This window comes from Lontra canadensis, unplaced genomic scaffold (assembly GCF_010015895.1).
Source record: "Lontra canadensis isolate GAN:19392208 unplaced genomic scaffold, GSC_riverotter_1.0 scaffold33, whole genome shotgun sequence".
Lineage (NCBI taxonomy): Eukaryota > Metazoa > Chordata > Mammalia > Carnivora > Mustelidae > Lontra > Lontra canadensis.
In genome coordinates, this window is record NW_022631027.1 from 8003966 (window position 1) to 8021575 (window position 17610).

Here is a 17610-nt window from a genome sequence, read left to right on the forward strand (position 1 = left end):
TTCACGGTGCGGGGGAGGGAGGTAGGCGGAGTGGCAGGTCATACTATGCCCCCTGCGCTGGGTAGGCCTGCTCTTCCAGTTGTTGTGAAAGCTTGGGTTGGTGTGTGCGCACGAAGGTGGGAGTAGGGGTGAGGCAGGGACAGCAACCAGGCCCGGAAGAACCAGTGAGCGCCTGAGAAAATATCAGCAGCATCTCCGCTCGGGCAATCCGGGTGACCCTGCGGGGGTCCACGCGTGCGCAGAGAGCGTCCCAGAACTGTTCCGGCCTCCGTGGCGCTCGCGCGCGTTCCCGCCGAGCTGAAGTCCGTGGTGGGCTACGGCGCGCGGACGACGCGGCGGCGCGCGCCAGGGGGCGGTCCTGCGCTGCCGGCACCGCCCTCCCTCCGCTCGCTCTTCTCCTCCCAGTCTCCCCCGCGCTTCCTGCATTAAGGGTAGTCGACGCTGCCGCGGCCCCATTCCCGGCTCGCTCGCTCAGGTGATTCCATGGCGGCCTTCAGCAAGTACTTGACGGCGCGGAACTCCACGCTGGCCGGGGCCGCGCTTCTGCTGCTCTGCCTGCTCCACAAAAGGCGCCGCGCCCTCGGCCTGCACGGGTAAGAAGGCCCTCGACCGCGCTACCTCCGCGGGCCCGAGCGGGCGCTCCCGACGCGCTCTTTTCTAGCCTGGCGCCGGGCGGACGGGTCCCTTGGCCCGGAGAGGTCAAGCGTAGAGAGGGCGGGCCATGGCTGCTGCCAGGCTCTAATGTCAAGGTGTCTGATTTTCTCGCGCAGTCATCCCCAGTGTTCCCTGCTTCCAGCATTCTGCTCCTGGGAATGTCTGTCTCCGCCACACCCGCTAGGAAACCTGTACCTCCTGCCCCCAGGCCTCGTCCCTAGTGCTCCCTACGCCCTACTCTGACTCCGAGAGCTTGAATCTTTTCCCAGCGCCCGCTAGCAGCCCTGAGCTTCTGACCCGAGGCTGTCGCCTCCAGCCCACCTCCTGTGTCAACTTTCTGGGTGCGTTCTAGTTTTGTCATCTCATCTCCTGAAAGACCGTGGGTTTGCTTTGTGGATGTGTATTTGTGATTTGAGGCTGAGGATTGGACTCGCCAGGATGGAGACTGTTGCCTCAGTCACTTGGATGGGGTTTGGCACGATTCCCTAGTAGTTGCTGTTCTAAGTCGTGAGGATGGTACCTGTGAACTGCCCTGGGTCTTTTGGGTAAGAATGCTTTGTAAGGTGGTGTTCCGTGGGAGCTGGTCATTTCACCCCGAAAGGCTGAATTTGGAAGGCAAGGTTCCCTCCCCTGGCTCTTCAGGTGGAAGGTTAAAGTGTGATTTAGATGAGGATCAAGATCCTTTTTGATTATACTCCACTTCTTCCTCCTCGAGAGAATCTTAATGTTTAGCTTTTGGGCGATTATAAGATTAGAGGAAGGAAAAGAGAGAATTGAGTTACTGTTGTGGGATTACAGACATAATATTTTATTCTCTGGGAGACACTTGGCTTCAGCAAGCGAATGAGGAAAGTTTACTTCCTAGCATTGCCAGTCATTGGATATTCCATATTAAATCTTGGCATACTGCTTTCATGTATTTTATTTCATTCATCTGTCTGGGCAGGTGCTGTTGCCTCTTGTTTTTGTTTTGCTTGAAATATCTGATGAATAGTAGACTTTGGACTAAATCACTAACTAAGAAGTGGACTTTCATCCATGAAATTCTACTAACCTCCTGTCTTCCTTACCTTACTAAGGTCTGAAGTGGTGGTCTTTTCCTTTCTCAATTCGATTAAGAGTTGAAAATGATTTACATCTTTGTCTAGACAATACAGTGCCAATCCACTTTTCTTCTATTCAGTTAGCTTTTAAAATGATTTCTTCTGGAAAACATAGAGGTTTTTGTTTTTGTTTTTTTTCTGTTGTGTGCTTTCTGAGCTCCCAGTTGCAAATGGAAGTTACTTGTTATCTGGGAATATGTCAGAAAATGTCAAATGCTGTAAGATAACTTTGTATTACCTTTTATTAGAGAAATGTTTCAGTGCATAGAACGGGTGTTTTAGTATGAGGTAGGGAATTTGAGGACAGCTCTAACAACTGTGATTTACTTTGTTTTATCAGAGTATTACATGTATAATAGGAATATAGAAAAGTACACATTAAGTGTAGTGCTTGAAGAATTTTTACAGATAGAACTTACCCATGTAATCAGCACTCAGATCTGCAACCGTGTAAGAACACTATCAGCATCCCAGAAACGCTTCATGTCGGTTCCAGTCACAGTTTAGATAGCTAGTGATTTATAAGGCTGGAGATTATTGTAAGGAAAGTTTTAAATATCATCTCCTGGGAAATAGCAAAACATTCTAATAGAAACTGTCTTACTAAATTTTAGGTGTTTTTTCATTTACATTTTATTGTAAAATGCTTTGGAAATCTTTTTGAGAAACTTAGTACTTTTTGAGGGATTAAGTTAGACAACAACTAATTTACTGAACAAAAGATTGTTAATTAACCTTGTGCATTGGCATGAATAAGGAAGATCTTTATTTTCCACATTAAATATTTTGTGGGAGGAGAATGCAAATTAAGAGTAGATAAGCATGTAGGAGGGTAAATAGGGTGGCTGGGTTATGGACATTGGGGAGGGTATGTGCTATGGTGAGTGCTGTGAAGTATGTAAGCCTGATGATTCACAGACCTGTACCCCTGGGGCAAATAATGCATTATATGTTAATAAAAATGTAAAAAAAAGAAAATAAAAGAGTAGATAAGTACGAAGTTTAAATTACCGAGATAAAATAATTAAATTATTTTAAAACATTCAAGAGTGGTGTTGAGTCTATTTTTGTAGTCGTTGTATTTCCAGAAACTTTTGGACATATTTCAAATGCTATCTTCAGCGCACAGTTTGAAGATTAGGAGATTAGAAAATTCTGACTTTATATTTTATTGGCTTTTTGGGTATTGTTTGTAACAGGGCTAATTAATTTTCCTGTCTGATGCTTAATTAAGGAACCTATGGCTGCTTGGCCTTTTTTCATCTATGCTATTAACAATACATTTGTCTTAGAAGATAGTCCTTAGAATCAACTAGGTAATTCTAGAGCTAGTAAAACCACTTTAAAAGTTATAATGTCACATTATACCAAACATTAGGAGAATAATTAATTTAACTTTCTGAGTTATTTATTAGTTTTGTTAATGCTTTTTTTTCAAAGTAAGCGGAATAATATTATGAACCATCTATATGTTTTACTGAAGAAATATCATCAACATTTTGCCATTCATGTTTTCATCTATAACCCCTTACTCCTACCCCTTATTTTTACAGGTTTTTAGGTAAATTTATATATATTAAACAGTATAAATCTTGGTTATACATTTTTAAGTAAATGCAATACAACAGTGTAACACACTCCTATCATAAATTAGAACATTTTCATCTTCCTAGAAAGTTGCCCTGAGTTCATTTCCCATTACCATATACTAACTTTTCCCCTTATTTTTAAATCATACATTTGAAAATCACACATTTTATTTTATTATTTATGGGGAATAGTGGAATCTGTACTCATGGATAAAGGAGACCATCTATTCAGTTCAAAGGAAGTATCTGTTTTAAAATGTTATATTACTGCCCTAGGTGCTGTAGGGTGGATTGGTGTGTGTGTATGTGTGTATCACATATACAGTCAAAAAAATATATGACATCTTTTCATAGGGAGCTTACATTCTTGTTAGGGAGGAGAAATTTAAATACAAATTAGTTAAAATTGTAAGGTGGTGACAGAATGCAGTGTACAAACAGACATGCCTTGGATGTTCTGAGAAAGGAGAGATTAATGTGTTATGGAAGAGTTCGGAAAGGCTTTATGAAAAATATGAGCTAAGCCTAGGAAAGGAGTAGGGTGGATAACTGCAGATAAATTGAATGTTAATAGCAGCTTTATCAGATTTTTGTTGCATTTTGTGATAGGAGGAGGTTTTGTGGTACCCTTTCAGCCCATCTTTCACTGCCACCAGAGCTGTTTTTTTAAGAAACACAATTATAGGGGAGCCTGTGTGGCTCAGTGGGTTAAAGCCTCTGCCTTCAGCTCAGGTCATGATTCCAGGATCCTGGGATTGAGCCCCACATCAGGCTCTCTGCTCAGCGGGGAGCCTGCTTCCCCCTCTCTCTCTGCCTGCCTTTCTGCCCACTTGTGATCTCTGTCAAATAAATAAATAAAATCTTAAAAAAAAAAAAAGAAACACAATTATAATCTTGTTATTCCTTCATTAGATTCTTTTGGTTATTCTAAAACACAAAGTTCTTAGCACGAGAAAATTGTGTTCGTGATCTGGTCCTTTACTACTTCCTATGCTCATCCAGCATTGTGGAGTAACAGTCTCTTGAGTATGATAGGCTTTGCTCAGCCTTTGCAGTCTGACTATAATCACTGTCACCCCCAACACTTTTCCCCACTTTTTGGTGTTTATTTTCTTTCAAAACTCAGTCCATTTAGCACTTTCTCTTAGGTGTTTTCTGTCTTTTCCTGATTTCCAAACTGATGTTGTTGTCCTTTGCTCTCATGATACACTAAGCATTTCTCTACTAGTTAGCACTCTGTATTGTACTAGTTTATTTTCCTGTCTTCTGCCTATATCAGAGTGAGTTTCTTGAGGTCATGCACTGCCTCAAGTATAAATTCCTAGTTTGCACATGTCACGGGATAGACACTAAGTGTTGTATGAGGTGAACAAATTATGCAGGATAGTTGAATAACTTTTTTTTTTTTTTTTTTAGTTGAAGAACTTTTAAGGTTAAGGGTAATTGTCTGGCAGTTCTGGATGTAGGACCAGTACAAACATGAGTTAGTTGTATATCTGAGAGTATGTCACATGGGCGAGGTAGTAGGAAATTATGGGCCAGTTTTAGAGGGCAGACAAAGAGACCAGTCTGCACTGCTGTAGTATTTTATAATCTTAAATCAAACACGAAGAACAAAAACAGAACAAAGCAGTTTCTTTCCCTTCCCATGAAGCTTGTCAAGTTCAGATTTCTCATCCTGAAATTCACAGCCTTCCCTCACCTGATCTCACCTTACCTGGCTGATCTTATATGCCTTTGCCTGCCAGTCAGTATGCTCTGTTCCAAACAGAGCAGTTTTGCACTGTTCTCTGAACAGGCCACATTCATTCCAGGCTTTGGAGCTTTATGCATATTAACCAAACCTGGAATCTCTCTCCTTATGTTATCTGTTCTTCAGCTCTTATCCTTTAAGGGTTAGGTGACCATCTTCCATTCCATTTAACAACTCTGGATGATCTAAATAATGATCCTTTTTAACTTTCTGAAGCATGAATTTAGGTACCTTATTTATTTATTTATATATATATATATTTATTTATTTATTTTGATCAAACCATTTTACTGAGGGGCCTGAGCAAAAGGTCTGTGGGCTGATAGGACAGTGAGATTTGATGTCCTTAGCGTGGCTGGGATCTCTCCAGCTTCACAGTTGTCAAAAGCTGAGGTGCCTTTCTTGTTTTATCTATTAATTGCTTGACTGGGTGTGATCTAGTTTTCAGCTATGAGGGTGTAGCCAAGTCCCCCAGCTTATGGAATGATCCTTTATCCTTTTCAAAGCCCACTCTGTAGATGGTGGGAACACAGTTTTGTCCTCCAAATATTTCTGAGGTGTTTCAGGGAGCTTGTATTTTTCTTAGTGACACCTTATTTAACATTTTTTTTTTTTTGCGTCTGCTCTGTTTCATTTTATTTATTTTTAAAATTTTAATATATATATTTTTTAATTTTTTTCAATTTATTGTTTTAAAAGATTTTATTTGTAAGTAATCTCTATACCCAATGTGGGGCTTGGACTCATGACCCGGACATCAAGAGTTATATACTCTTCTAATTTAGCCAGCTAGGGGTCCCTAATATAAATAAATATTTTAAATTGAAGTATAGTTGACATATACTGTTATATTAGTCGCAGGTATATAACACAGTGATTCTTTAAGTTTATAAGTTATGCTATACTCATCACAAGTATAGCTACCATACAAATGTTATTACAGTACCATTGACTATATTCCCCATGCTGTGCCTTTTATCTGTGACTTATTCATTCTATAACTGGAAATCTGTACTTTCCACTCCCCTTCACCCTTTTTGCCCAGCTCCTTTCCCTCTTTTGACCATCAGTTCTCTTTATGTATGAGTTTGTTTCTGCTTTTTGTTAATTTGTATTTTTTTGGATTCCACATGTAAGTGAAATCATAAGGTTTGTCTTTCTCTGATTTATTTCACTTAGCATACTGTCATCTGGGTCCATCCATGTTGTTTCAAATGGCAAGATCTCTTTTTTATGGCTGAATAATATTCCATTGTGTGTGTGTATGCGCGCGCGTGTGTGTATACATCACATCTTTATCCATTCATCTATTAGTTTGTATTTGTATCTTCACTATTGTTAATAATTCTGTAATAAACATAAGGGTGCATATATCTTTTTGAATTAGTGTTTTTGTTTTCTTTGGGTTAACACCCAGGAGTGGAATTACTGGATCACATAGTACTTCTTTTTTAAATTTTTTTGGGGAACCTCCATACTGTTTTCCACAGTGGCTGTACCAGTTTACATTCCTACCAACAGTACATGAGGGTTCCCTTTTCTCCACATCCATGCCAACACTTGTTGTTTGCTGTCTTTTTGATACTGGCCATTCTGACAGGTGTAGGTTGATATCTTGTGACTTTTATTTGCATTTCCCTGATGATTAGTGATGTTGATCATCTTTTCATGTGTCTATTGGCCATCTGTATGTCTTCTTTGGAAAAATGTCTGTTTAGGTCCTCTGCTCATTTTTAATTGGAGTATTTGTGGGTTTTTTGGTGTTGAGTTGTAGAAGTTTTTTTTTTTTTAAATATTTTGGATATTGGCCTCTTATTAGATATATCATTTGTAAGTATCTTCTCCCATTCAGTAGGTTGCCTTTTTGTTTTGTTGATAGTTTCTTTCCCTGTGCAAAAGTGTTTGCTCTATTTTAGATCCTACTTAATATATCTTGTCTCTTGAGCCTATCTTTTTGTATCTGCCTTGATTCCTATAAATTATCAGGCGCAAAGCAGGTAATTGTAGTAGAATTTTATCGAAAATTTGGGAATGGTGGCAGCGATTATATCTCAATAAAGTGAACAGCTTAAAATGGAGACATTCTTTTATTTATAAGTTCCTTTGACATTTCCACTGTTGGCAGTTTGTTGACTATTTTTCGCTGAGCCTCAGCCCTCTGGTCTTTTGCTAGATCTTTTCTGTACCTCTTGAATGTTCTCATATCTCTAGCTTTTATTCCCTGTACTCTCTCTTCACTAACTTTACAGCTTTCCTGCATACTTCAAATTCAGGTTTCCTTCCTGAGATCTGCTCCTTTTGAATCAGGCTCTAGGAGAGGCTGGCTTCCCTTTGGTTAGTTTCACAGGCCTACTGAATGTTTTGCAAAGTACAAGCATGAGTCAGGTGAGGGGCTGGAGATGCAGGAGACCCTTGGGAGGAACGATGAGTGGATGTTATAGGCCCCATTTGGATCTCAGAATAAAGAGAATGGTTAAGCAAAAGGCCTCAAAGAGTTTGCCAGGAAAAGCATCTGTGTACTGAAACCAACTGATTGAGGTCAGATCCAGAAGCAGTGTTCTCAGAACTCTAGCTGTCTGTGGTCTGCTGGGCGGGAACCGGGTACAGACTGTTTAATTAATTATACTTCTCTGTTTTTGGCACAATAACATATTTCCTGGATTTTCCTTATCATGAGCAAATGCGGTATTTATTTTACATATTTATCTTGCTTATTGTTTGTCTCTGCTGCTAGGATGTAAGTTCCATGACGGCAGGAATTTTTGTCTGTTTTGTTCATATTTATAGTCCCAGTGGCTAGAACTGTGGCTGGCATGTAGTTGGCTCTCAAAAAAAGTTTGTTGACTGACTCTCACTCTGAGATGCTCCTTTCTTAGGGCTGTGGTTACTGTTATTTTAAATAACAAATTTTTCTTGTTACAAATGTTAATGTCTCCTTAAGGATATTATGAGCTGTTTAGGAGCTGGGTCCCTTATATATGCATGGGTAAAACAAGTCTTACAAATTTATAAAAATGGTATCATTATTGTTTTATAACCTTTTCACAGTTAACAGTACAGTGGAAACAATAAAAATAATTAAAAAAATTAAATTATCCATAATGTCATCACTATAACATATGTATTATTTTATTTGTTACCTATTATTTCTCATTTATATGCATGCATTTTTACATAATTATAATGTACTTGTTTTGCTATTTTCATTTAATGTGTAGACATCTTCCCTATGTTTCTACATGGACTTCATAACTATACTTTTTTCTTTAAAGATTTTATTTACTTGCAAGAGAAAAAGAGAATCTTCGCACGCAAGGGGGAGGGGCAGAGGGAAAGGCAGAAACAGACTCCTGGCTGAGCAGGGAGCTGCGTGTGCTACTTTGTTGGATCCCAGGACTCCTGAGAGGAAGGCAGATGTTCAATCCACTGAGCCAGCTAGGTGCCCCTGTAACTGTGCTTTAAAGAAATACATAAATACTTCTTTGTGTGACTATATCATAATTTATTTTGGGCATCTAGATTTCTTTTGTAATTTTTCTAGATAATGCTAAATTTTTTTGCTGGTGAACTTTTCTGTCTCTGCTGAAATATTTCCTTGGAATATATTGCCAGAAATGGGGTTATAGAATGAAAGCTAATGAACTTTCCTTAGTGTTTATGGAAAAGGTGTGAACATTGTGGAGCTACACAAATTACACCTGTTACTTCTCAAGAGTTGTGCTGTAGAATACTCTGAAATGAATGCAAATTTAATTCTCTCATCAATAAAGGGTGAATTTTTTTTTTTACTACTTTAAAGGTGTAAAATAATGTCATGACATTTTAATTTGCAAGAATGCACATTTTTACATGCAGCAACTTGATCTGTATTATGGAGGTGGTTTGGCATACTATAAAACATGGTATGGTCTTTGGAGTTACATATGGGTTCAATTTTTTTTTTTGAGATTTTATGTGTTTATTTGACAGAGAGAGATCACAAGTAGGCATAGAGATAGGCCGGGGTGCGGGGGGCGGGGGGAACAGCAGGCTCCCTGCTGAGCAGAGAGCCGGATGTGGGCCTTGATCCCAGGACCCTGAGATCATGACCTGAGCTGAAGGCAGAGGCTTAACCCACTGAGCCACCCAGGTGCCCATGGGTTCAAATTTCTATGCAGCTATTTGCTAGATCTGTGACCTTGTACAAAGTTTACTCAGCCTCTGAGCCTCAGTATTCTCACCAGCAAAACAGGGATAATAGTATTTACTTAACTCAGTGGTCTGAGGATTAAATCAGAAATTGTCTTAACTCAGTAGTCACTGGAACAAAGCTCAATAAATAGAATATAGCTTTAGTTTCTTGTGCTTGCTGAAAGGAAAACTAAAATGACAGCCAAACATGCCACTATTAGGTTCTCAAAAACCATTAAGCCTTCCTAAAAATTTCTTCACATGTGCCCATGAAAATCTCCCTAAAGAAGCCTTTTTTGGAGTTGGAAAGTATTTACTTTCGTGTGACATGGCTTTAGGGCCTCTGTGTTTTTTCATTTGCTGCTTCCTGAATGATATTCTTTATTTCTCCACCTCTTAAAGAAGAAGTCCAAAACTAAATTTATTATTCTAAGTGTGGTTGACTGACACACAGTAGAATGGCTTACTACTTGCTTTGTAGATCCTAAGCTTTTTTAAAAAATAAATGAGGTTACATTTGTTACTTTTGTGACCATCTACACTCTTCACTTGGATTTAGCTTACATAGTTATTTCCCCTTCATTTGCCCTCCTGAACTTCTTGTGTTTGATTTTTTAAAAAAATTAAACCTGGGTGCACATATTTAGGCTTATCTTTGGATGTATTACTTCCTCTAATTTTTTTTTTTTTGATCCTGTATGTTTAATTAGTATTCATTCTTTGTATTTTCCCAGTAAATTTAAGTTATTGGACAGGGCCAAGTATAGAATGTTTATGTTTACACATAACTCTGTAACCTTTCTATTATTTGACACCCTTGGGGTGTTGTTATTATTTCTCATCTTCAAACTTAACTAACACTTTTTTACACCTTTCCTTCTGGTAATGACCTGGCATTCTGACCATAGGACTTAGGCATCAAATCCATATTGGGCCAGTGGGAGTCCTCCTTTGAGATGTTTCTGCTGGAGCTGGTAAGGAAGGGTCTTTCTTTTTCTTTTCTTTTTTTTTTCCCCCCAGATTTTTGTATTTATTTGACAGAGAGAGAGCGAGCATGCACAAGGAGGGGGAGCAGCAGAGGGAGAAAGAGAAGCAGACCCCCTGCTGAGAATGGAACCCAACATGGTGCTCAGTCCCAGGACCCTGGGACCATGACCTGAGCCAAAGGCAGATGTTTAACCGACAGAACCACCCAGGCAACCTTGGGAAGAGTCTTTCTCTTCTGGTCATGGAGCAGTGAAGATAAGACCCTAGAGCTGTATGTGGCATCTGTTTCTTTTGCATGGAAAAGGTGGAGAACTGATTTAGTCCATCATCAAATGCTTTGTAGCATAGTAAACTAAGTTTATAGAATTTTCATGATCCCTTCAGAAAAGAAAATGAATTTGGTCCAACATGACTTTTTGGTGAACTTGTGCTTGTTCATAGAATTTACAGCTTCTTCCAAGTACTGGTGCTATATTGTCCATTTGCATAAATAAGTTGTAATTTTTTTCCTAGGATCAACATCAGTCTCATCCATGACTTGATGAATAGCATCACCTTCTAATCTGTTATAGTAAAATACAAACTGGAATTATGAAGAAGAATGATACTCTCTTTGTAGTTTTCTTTACAATTATATATGCCAAATTAAATTTTATAGAAATGGGTATTGTATTTCTTTATTGTTTTTTCTTTTGGAATGATTTGTATGAAATGTCGGAGTTGTTTAAGAATGCCATTTGTAGTTCCTTTTTTTTTTTTTTTTTTTTAAAGATTTTATACATTTGAGAGAGAGAGAGTGAGTGAGAGTGCACAGAAGTAGGGGGAGGAGCAGAGGAAGAGGGAGAAGCAGACTCCCCACTGAACAGCGAGTCAGACCCAGCTGGGGCTGGGTCCTGAGACTCTGGGATCATGATCTGAGCTGAAGGCAGATGCTTAACTGACTGAGCCACCCAGGCACATAAGCATTTATATTTATTTCTACAAAAAACTTTATATCAGGCTCTTGCTTATGGACATGGCTCTCATTGTGCATTCTTTTTATGGAAAAAAAAAAACCACTTGTTTTAGGCATCTCTGCCAATGATATCGCCATCTATAAATGTAAGGATAAAATACTTTTGATAGTTGATGGTTATGCTCTTCAGTGGGAGTTACTGTGCATATTAAGAGAGTTTGAAGCCTTGAGTGTGCTTAAACATTTTTTTTTTTTCAAAAACACACCTTTGTAATCCTTTTTGCTAAATTAGCAGACCTGAATGAATGCCATTAAATTAATTGCATGAAGTACAGAATTGAAAATAAAGTTATCAAAGCATATTCAGCTAATTTGATTGTTGTTATCTGGGGAGGCTTCCCATTTGAGCCTGACTTTGAGAGATTTGTAGTATTTTGCTAAGGGGTAGAAGGCGTTTTAGGTGGGGAAAACAGCTTAAGCAAAGGCATGGAGTTAATGGAGTCAATTTGAGAAGGGACTCCAAGGACATGTAGCTGGAAGTTTTACTATGAACTATTTATTGAGGACTTACCATATTTTAAGCATTACTGTAAGTATTTTATATTTATTCTTCACAAACAGTCTTTTGGGATAGTTGTTTTATTATTTTCATTTTACCAGTGAGGAATCAGAAGGGTAAAAATGGTACCTGCTTATGAGAGTTTTTAAGTTTGTTTGAATTAGCCATGTGGAAGGTAGAAGACGGAATAAAATATTTTTATCAAATCCTTCAGATGGGCTTAAATTCAAAAACCAGTCACCAGTCATTCAGGGGTTAAGAAAAAGTTTTATGTTAAACACAAAGTTAATTTTTAAAATTTTTTGGTAATATGTTGTTAAAATGTTAGAGTCATGGTGAAATATTCTAAGATTTTTAATATCTTTTTATTATATATTATACCACAACTGAAAGAAATTACATAAAAACATATATAACCTAATGACTTTTTTAGTTTTTAAGATAAACACCCTTATAACTACTACACAGGTCAAAAAATAAATCTTTGCCCGCCACACCACAAGTCTTCCTTGTTCCCCTTTCCAGTCAGAGCCCATCCCTCTTCCTTGTTATTAACTGCTATCTTGACTTCTATAGTATTTGCATCTCTACATTTTTTTTCTAATTTTATTGCCCAAATGGGCATTCTTAAGCAGTATAATTTAGATGTGTGTTTTCTTATTTGTTTCTCTTAATTTGCATGTCCTGCTGCCATTCGTCTTTCCCATTTCTTTCTTTCTTTCTTTTTTTTTTTTTAATATTTTATTTATTTATTTGACAGGCAGAGATCACAAGTAGGCAGAGAGGCAGAGGGAGAGGAGGAAGCAGGCTCCCTGCTGAGAGAGAGCCTGATGCGGGGCTCCATCCCAGAACCCTGGGATCATGACCTGAGCCAAAGGCAGAGGCTTAACCCACTGAGCCACCCAGGCGCCCCTTCCCCTTTCTTTCTTACCGTTTGTTGAAGCAGTCAGCTATTTTGACCCATACAGATTCTGCCATCTAGGTTATGCTGATTGCATACTTTTTCTTCATTCTCTGTATTTCCTGTAAATTAGTAGTTGGATCTAAAAGCTTGATCAAAGCTTAGATTTTGTTTTTTATGTTTTTGGAAAAGAATACTTCCTAGGTGTTGATGTGGTATATTCTATGAAGACGTATGTAGTGTCTGGTTGTTTCTCTTTTTGTGATTTTTAGCAGCCACTGTTGCTCAATGCATAAATCAGTGAATTTTTATTTATTAGGGCTTACAAAATAGTGGTATTTGAATTCGTTATTCTTCTTTTATAAGGTGTAATGCTTCCATAAAAAGGAACTTCCCTTCATCTACTATTTGGTTACCCAGTGGTACAGTTCAATTAGGAAAGGTAGGATAGATATTTGTTCTTAATTTTATTAATTTTTAGAATACTCCATTAGTTACCTCTTATTCTCTGAAGGTGACCAGCGAGTTCTTAAGTGTCATTATGAATCTCTTGATTCACTACAAGTAACTACCGATTTAATGCTTTCTATTTTATAGATGATTTGGAGGAACCCTATTTTAGGAATGCAGTGGATCTTATCAACAAAATATAAAATGTGCCTTGGTTATCAGCTCTTTCAACTATACTGTATAATTTTTAGGAACAGCATGTTGGGATTTTGATGAGGATTACTTTTAATCTTTAGATTAATGTATGATTGCCTTCCTTTTTAAAAAAAAATAATCTAGCCATAAGTGTGTAAAAATGTGGATTTAAAAAAAAAAATCCAGCTTTCAGTTTTGCTTTACCTCTATTTACTGTCTCTTATTTCCTTTTTTTTTTTTTTGCCTCCCTCTGTATTCTTTTATTCTTTGCACTTTCGTTGCTGAATTTTATTTTTCTAATGTTCTGAGAGTGATAGGAATTTCCAGCCTTTCTTTTCTGAAGTATGCATTTGAGGTGATAAAGTTCTCGCTAAGCAATGCTTTAGCGGCAGCACACAGTTTTTTTTTGATATATAGACTATACCATTTTAAACATATCATTTGATGTGTATATCATACATTTCAAAAATTTTTTCGTTGACCCATGAATTCTACAAGTTTATCTCTTTATATATGTCAGTTATCTATTGTTGGATAACAAACCACCTCAAAATTTAATAGCTTAAAGTAATTATTTCTCCCCTCAGTTCTGTGGGTTGCTGGGTGGTTCCTTTGCTGGTTTTGTCCTGGGTTTGCTTGAGGCTACATTCAACTACAGGATTGTCTACATGGGGGAAGTTTTAAGAAGGCTTCACTCATATTTGGCTGGTGGTACTAGTTAGTGGCTGGGGTGCCTTGGTTCTCATCTAAGTGACTTTTTATCATCTAGTAAACTATACCACTATCCTCATTTGTAGTCTCAGGTCAGCATTCCAAGGGGCCAAAATAAAAGCAAAAAGGTTTCTGCCACGTTCTGTTGGTTAGAGCAAGTTACAAGCTTGGCCCAGATTCAGGAATGAGAAAGTAGATTCCTTCTTTTTAAGAGAAACACAAAGGATTTGTTTCATATTTAATTTACCATAATTTCCAAACATTTGGGAATTTTTCTTGTAAATTTTTTCTTTTTGTTATTGATTAAACAGCAAAATTGCTTTGTAATTATTTTTTTCATTATTTTAATCCCTTCTAGTAGTTTGGAAATTATTTACTTTATGTTCCTTTTACTGGTTACCCTAGAGATCTTAACATGTGTTAAAATTTTTAAGTCTAAACATTAATCAGTAATACTTCATCCCCCTCTTAAGCAGTAAAATGACTTTAAGAGCAGTGGCTCTGGTTAGTTTACTCCTGATTTATATGCATTTATATTTATATTTTATTATTATATATTATAAATACATATGTGTGTATATATTTTTAAAGTTTTATGTTTTTTTTTAGATTTTATTTATTTATTTGATAGAATGAGAGAGAAACAGCATGAGGCGGGGAGGGTCAAAGGGAGAAGCAGACTCCCCAGTGAGCAGGAAACCTGATGTGGACTTGATTCTGGGACTCCAGGAGCATGACCTGAGCCCAGGCCAGTTGCTCAACCACCCAGGCACCCAGGTTGGTTTGTTTGTTTGTGTTTTAAGTACTAAAATACATTATTATTGTTTTATCTAATATTCATTTAGAGTTAACTATATATTTACTACTTCGGTTGCTCTTCATTCATTTTTGCAACGTGAACCTTCCAGCTGGTATCACCCTCCCAGCTACCACCAATATGACCTTTAGTTACAAATCTACTGATAATGAACTTTCTCCATTTTGTCAGATAATGTCTGTATTTGCCTTCATTCATGAAAGTGGTTTTTTTTCTCCTGAACATTTAATTCTTGATTGGCAATGATTTTCTTTGCCCATTGAATATTTGATTCTGCCATCTTCTGGTTTCCATTACTGACACCAAGAAGTCAGCTATCAGTTTGTAACTGTTGCTCCTTTGAAGGTAGTGTGTCTTTTTTTTCTGTAGCTGCTTTTAAGGATTTATCTTTATCTTTAATTTTTCTGGAACTCATTCTGATTTGGTGAGGGGTGGATTTTTAAATCTATCCTGTTTAGGACTCACTAGGCCTTTTTTACTTTATGGATTGTTGTCTCTTCCATTTTGTAATATTCTCAGCCATTATCTATGCCTTGTTCTCTTTATTCTTCCTGGACACCAACTAAGATGGTCTCATTTTAACAACTGTCTCTTACCTTTTTTTTTAAAAAAAAACACTTAATAGATTTGTGTTTCATCCTTCTGGGGGTGGCCTGCTGATTTCTGTATAATTACAATTTTAGAACATTGTTGATGAAGTGAGCATTTTCTTATTTCTTTGTTTCCATCTTTTTGTTCACTTTTTGCTACACTCTGGATAGCAAATTCTGATTTAGCTCCTAGATTATTAGTTGTCTCTTTGGCTGTGTGAAATCTACTAAAACTATTAAATATTTAAGTTCACTTGTTGTATCTGGTATTTTTTAAAATTACATTTGGCTCTGGGGCACCAGGATAGCTCTGTCCGTTAAGTGCGGACTCTTGATCTCAGCTCGGGTCATGATCTCGGGGTTTGAGATGGAGCCTTGTGCTGGGCATGGAGCCTGCTTAAGGTTTTTTTTTTTTTTTTCCCCCTCTGCCCCTCCCCGCTTCTGTCTTTTTTTTTTTTTTTTATTTTTTATAAACATATATTTTTTTTCCCCAGGGGTACAGGTCTGTGAATCACCAGGTTTACACACTTCCCCGCACTCATTATAGCACATACCCTCCCCAGTGTCCATAATAACCCCATCCCCCCCCAACCCCCTCCCCCCAGCAACCCTCAGTTTGTTTTGTGAGATTAAGAGTCACTTATGGTTTATCTCCCTCCCAATCCCATCTTGCTTCATTTACTCTTCTCCTACCCCCTTAACCCCCCATGTTGCATCTCCTCTCCCTCATATCAGGGAGATCATATGATAGTTGTCTTTCTCCGATTGACTTATTTCGCTAAGCATGATACCCTCTAGTTCCATCCACGTCGTCGCAAATGGCAAGATTTCATTTCTTTTGATGGCTGCATAGTATTCCATTGTGTATATATACCACATCTTCTTTATCCATTCGTCTGTTGATGGACATCTAGGTTCTTTCCATAGTTTGGCTATTGTAGACATTGCTGCTATAAACATTCGGGTGCACGTGCCCCTTCGGATCACTACGTTTGTATCTTTGGGGTAAATACCCAGCAGTGCAATTGCTGGGTCATAGGGTAGTTCTATTTTCAACATTTTGAGGAACCTCCATGCTGTTTTCCAGAGTGGTTGCACCAGCTTGCATTCCCACCAACAGTGTAGGAGGGTTCCCCTTTCCCTGCTTCTGTCTTTAAAAAAAAAAAAAAAAAAAAAATCTTTTTGGTTCTCTTAGGTCTCTCTCTCTCTCTCTTTTTAAAAATAATTTCCTTGTTTTGGTAGGTAACTTTGTTTTATTTTGTGTATTTATTTCTTTAAATACATTCTGCATTGTCTTATAGGACGTGTTTGGAAAGTCCAACATCCGAAATCTTCTTAGGTCTCCTGTTTTCTTTAATTTCTGCTGGTTCCTGTTTATGGAGTCTAGTTTGCTGTGTGCTTGGTTATTTTTTATTTTGGTCTGGGTATTTTATTTAAAATTAGGCCTGGGAATAATTTTGAGGCTTATAGTGAACATACTTTTTTTTTTTAAGAGGAAAGTTTGCTTCTTACAGTGCCCGGGAACAATATTCAGGGAACAACTTAAAAACGAAGTTCCTTGAGAGTAAATTCTGAAAATTTTAGTACAGCATTTTGATGAACAGGTGGAAGACTCACATTTCAGATGCTATGGTTTTGTTTCTCAAACGAGTTATGTCATTGTATGTCCACCATCATTGTCATGTTAGTGCCTTTCAGATCAGTATCTCTACTCTTGTACTTCAAATCAAAACTTTTAGAAAATTGTCTCCTGGACGATTCCATATAGTTATCTAATTGGGACTTAAAATTGAAAAAGTTTACAATGAGTCCAATTATTATTTCTCTTAAATGCTTTTACTACTGTTATTCTTTTTGTAGTTAATGGAATCTGTGTCCTCTAATCACTCAGTGTAAATTATTTGTGAAACCTGAGGAAAATGATCTGTGCCTTTCATGGCATCAGTTTGGAGCTGATGGTTTCTAATACCTCCTCTATCCTTACACAGTTCTTAAAGTCTGTGCTCTTCTCCACTCATTTCCGTGTTCAGTTGAACCTTGAATAATGTAGGGATTAGGGACACTGAACCCCTGAACAGTTGACAGTCTGTATAACTTTGGACTCTCCCCAAATTTAACAACTAATATCCTACTATAAAACTGACCAGAAGCCTTACTGATAATATAAACATTAACA

The 17610-nt window shown here is 37.8% G+C and overlaps 1 protein-coding gene across 1 annotated transcript in view; it reads left to right on the forward strand.

Moving 5' to 3' along the window:
* Positions 1-292: 292 nt before the first annotated feature.
* ABCD3 (ATP binding cassette subfamily D member 3) overlaps positions 293-17610 on the forward strand; it is an 87809-nt gene continuing 70491 nt past the window's right edge. Inside the window, exon 1 of the mRNA XM_032867174.1 lies at positions 293-593. Coding sequence (XP_032723065.1) covers positions 484-593 — 110 coding nt within the window. The 5' untranslated portion in view covers positions 293-483. The remainder of the gene's footprint in view (positions 594-17610) is intronic.